Here is a 4,203-nt window from a genome sequence, read left to right on the forward strand (position 1 = left end):
CGTAAACTACGCCAGAGCGCGTACACACCTCACACACCGGATGTCGTGTGCGCGCTCAAGGAAGTTGGACATTGCGGTGAATCAGAGGTAAATAAATATATAAATACTGTTCGGTTTCTGGCACAAACCGATCGTTTCGTGTCTTAGGACATCAATGTGTCCTCACGAGCCGCAGGGTTTAATTTGGATTTGTCTGTGCATGTTTTTTTTACTCTCATAGATTTTGTTACCATTGCCATGCATTATACGACTGATAGACTGCAACGGTTGGACTTAAAAATCATAATTTGTGTTCTACTGAAGAAACAAAGTCACCTACATCTTGGATGCCCTGGGGGTAAGCAGATAAACATCAAATTTTCATTTTTGGATGAACTATCCCTTTAAACACGACAGCACTTGCCATCTCATCAGTGAGGACAGGCCTTAGGTTTGATGCATGATCACCAAAAGAGTACAGTCATAAAATGATTATGGCAAAAGCAGACAGATGGAAAAACACTGAGGAACGTGAAGATGCATCGTGCCTGAGCCAAAGAGCAGAGGCACAGCTCAAGCTCTTAAGTGGACAGTTTAAGGAGCTGGTCCACTCAAGCATGCTTCATTAGAACGCGGTGCACTTTGCTAATGGCTTTGATTGGCTCCCTTATAGATTTAACGGCTGTGGTTAATTAAATTTGATACAGCCATAAAAAAGTCACAGACAGCTATTGATTTACACAGGTCTGAGATTATTCTATCAAATCATCTTAAGCATGGAGGGGACGTTCTGATGTCTTGGCTGAAGCCATAACTATAAGAATAGCACTGTAATACAGAAATGGCTTTTGACTATTAATCTAAGATATAGCATAGTTCAAAGTCTGCCATTAATTGCACACTGGAGAAAGACTGCACACAGAGAACTAAAGGCAGTTAAAGACTTTCTTGCAACACAATGACTATGTGTTCTCTGGAAAGGGAGAATTAGTACCATTGCCAAAACAGCGAGTACAAGTATGAAATGTATTGTCATTTTGGATAAGAAAGTGTTTGCTAAATGAAAAAGATCCACATAATCCTATGCCTCAAAAACATTATGAGTCATGGAACAGTGATATAGCATAATGAAACCAATGCCTGGTGGGTTTATTCTCCACCTACTACAGTTGCAATCAGTGATCGAATTGGGCCAGTAATCACCAGTAAAAGAAATTAATGTGCAATGATGTTAGAAATATTTAGGTGAAAATTTGAAGGTATTATCTGTAGTCAATTGTGTAGCAATGTATGAAGATAAAGCTCACACAGAAGTCACTTTCAAACAGTAGGTTCCTGTTAGTCAACACAATCTGCATGACCAACTGGAACCGCTGTGAAATCTGCATGGGCAAATTTTCTGCCCTCATGAGAAATTCCTATTGAAATGTCTAGATTTTGCCTGCAAAAATGTACAGAATAACGGTAAATGTGAGCACACCTTTAATCTTACGTATCAGCAGTTTTCACAAATTGATAGGTGTTCTGAAAATTTGATCAGTGATCTGATCCTTATTTTTTTATACAGATATTAGGCCAGGTTAATATATTAACTGAAAATTTGATCAGTGATCTGATCCTTATTTTTTTATACAGATATTAGGCCAGGTTAATATATTAACTGAAAATTTGATCAGTGATCTGATCCTTATTTTTTTATACAGATATTAGGGCAGGTTAATATATTAATGTTATTTAAAAATGTACAATGCGATGGTTTTTACCTAATGTACAGAATTTGATTATATTCATAATATAATTTCATTATATTTGAAGTTTACGGTAACACTTTAGTATAAGAACCAATTCTCACTATTAACTAGTTGTTTATATAAAGCAGCACATATTCTGCATGACCATATTCTACATCCCTAATCCTACCCAATACCTAAACTTAACAACTATCTTACTAACTATTAATATGCAGCAAATTAGGAGTTTATGGAGACAAAAGTCATAGTCGTAGTTTGTTAATAGCAAGAATTGGACCTTAAAATAAAGTGCATGTGACCGATTTTACTGTTTTGGCCTGATTTTGTCTAAAGTAAGAAATCCTGACAAAATTTTATTTATTATGAAAAACATTAGAGTAATATTTTCCAGATTTGTGCTTTAGTTTAGCACGATGATTCAAAAATGAATTATTATAATTATTATTATAATAATAATGCCAGCACAAAGTTCCAATGTAGCAGCTTTATATTTTAGGAAGTGGGTCCCTCACAAGGGAATCATCATATTTAGGGATTCTTGGCATTAAAAAGTATGAAAATAACTTGTGTGGGCAACAGGGCCGATATTTAAAACAAAAACTGAGCATAAGTTGTATGCCTGCAACATGTACTCTGTAGAATCTTCTGTACCCATAGAGCTCAAAAAAAGTTAGCTTAGTTAAGATCGAAAAGAACAAGTACTGTGGCACAAAACAGTAAACAAGCTCTCATTTATGTCAAGCTCTTGGTGGAATAGGAGCACTCAACCTCAAGCGTTCTTAAGTCATCTCCCTATCAGAGCCACCATCAAGACCAGCTTCTGGCTATGCGGAAGACCACGGCCCATCTGTTGAGTGTGTTTATTTGCAGTAAACAGGACCCTCATCTCCCTGGCCTTCCTCTGCCAGCTGCTGCTCGTTATGCTGAGTGCCCACCTCTGTCTTAATTGACTACTGCTGGATGCAAAGGGATCCCCGGGGACGAGGTAGCAGAAGGGGCAGACGCGGACTGCTTGGTGCGTATCCACTTGGAGGCTAACCTGCTTCTTCTCTCTGACTGCAGAGCATAATGCCTTTAGTGTGCCAGTAAATTCAAACCAGTCAGACTAAACAATGATGGAACATTTTTAGTATCATGGGGCCTTCTGGTCCCAACTGTGACACACCACAAGAAATCAGATTTTAGGATGCTCACTTCATTAACGCCACAACATTAGAGCTTTCATTTTATGGCAGCTGCGGTTATGATATAGATCGTCAAAAATGCATCATGGGGCCACTTGACATACTCTTTATAAGTAAAATGGTTTATTCTAGCATTGGCAGAGAAGCCAATTAAACTGGTTTCTTTACTTTTCGCTGAAGTCAGTTTTACTGCGCAAGCAAAATGTAATGCTGTTAAACTGAATTACTCATTATTTGTGCATGTACAGTTTGTTTAAACTCATTAGCGCTTTGTGCATGTTGTAGATTTAATTTATTACTTTTCTGATTTCATTTCCACTAATGACACTATCAAATGCAAATCAACCATCTGCATGCACATTATTTGGGGTGCACTGAACTACATCCAGATGGGGTAAGTCAAATGCTTTGTACATTAACACATGATATCGACGCAAATCCAATGGACAATTAGACAGCAAGCTTTCTTTGGCCATCTCTATTTTACACAAAGGAAAACATGCAGTCTCTATTTTAGTTATTTTTCCTGAAGGAAAAAAAGTACTTCTTACCTCAGTGCAGAGATAGTTCAAAGCTGTGAAGTCCCATCTTTTAGCATGTACTGTGTTGTAACTCAATATTGCATCCTGTAAGATTATGAAAGTTAAAACATTTGATTTTCTTTTTTAAATATTAACAATTCATTTTTTAGAAGCCTTTCATATCTAAGAAAAGGTAAACCACCAAATCACATTAAAATAAGTCAGTACTACAATTTGGTAAAACTATAACATTTATTAGATAACTAAAACCTGCCTCACATCTTGGAGCAATTCTGCCACCCTCTGGTGGGATTCATTACTTATTCTTTTAGCACAACTTTCTCAAGACATAAAACAAAACATACCCTAATGTCAAGTGAACTTTTGCATTCTCCTTCCAAAGCTGTACGAATCAACTCCCATCGACTTTGCACTACACTTCCATCCTGAAAAAACACATCATACTGTACACATCAAATAGATACCATACACACTATATCATTTAACAATAATTTTTTGAAAGAAATTAATATTTTTATTCAGCAAAGATGCATTAAATAGAATGAGTAATAGTAAAGACATTTGTCATAAAAAGAGGGTTATTTTAAATAAATGCTTTTTGAACTTTGTATACAGCGTATACAGCAGAAAAAATGTATTGTGTCCACAAAAATATTAAGCAGTAAAACTGTTCTCATTAATAATAATAATAATAAAAATAAGTTTCTTGAGCACCAAATCAGCATATTAGAATGATTTATGAAAGAT

The 4,203-nt window shown here is 36.1% G+C and overlaps 1 protein-coding gene across 1 annotated transcript in view; it reads right to left on the bottom strand.

Moving 5' to 3' along the window:
* The window catches only part of LOC107683745 (poly(ADP-ribose) glycohydrolase-like), a gene marked incomplete at its 5' end in the record, with an annotated part of 34,437 nt that extends 30,556 nt beyond the window's left edge, over positions 1–3,881 (bottom strand). Inside the window, 2 exons of the mRNA XM_016479807.1 lie at positions 3,466–3,540; positions 3,801–3,881. Of these exons, the coding sequence (XP_016335293.1) occupies positions 3,466–3,540; positions 3,801–3,881 (156 nt within the window). The remainder of the gene's footprint in view (positions 1–3,465; positions 3,541–3,800) is intronic.
* Between the last annotated feature and the right edge of the window lie 322 nt (positions 3,882–4,203).

This window comes from Sinocyclocheilus anshuiensis, unplaced genomic scaffold (genome assembly GCF_001515605.1).
Source record: "Sinocyclocheilus anshuiensis isolate Anshui unplaced genomic scaffold, SAMN03320099.WGS_v1.1 scaffold3214, whole genome shotgun sequence".
Taxonomy (NCBI): domain Eukaryota; kingdom Metazoa; phylum Chordata; class Actinopteri; order Cypriniformes; family Cyprinidae; genus Sinocyclocheilus; species Sinocyclocheilus anshuiensis.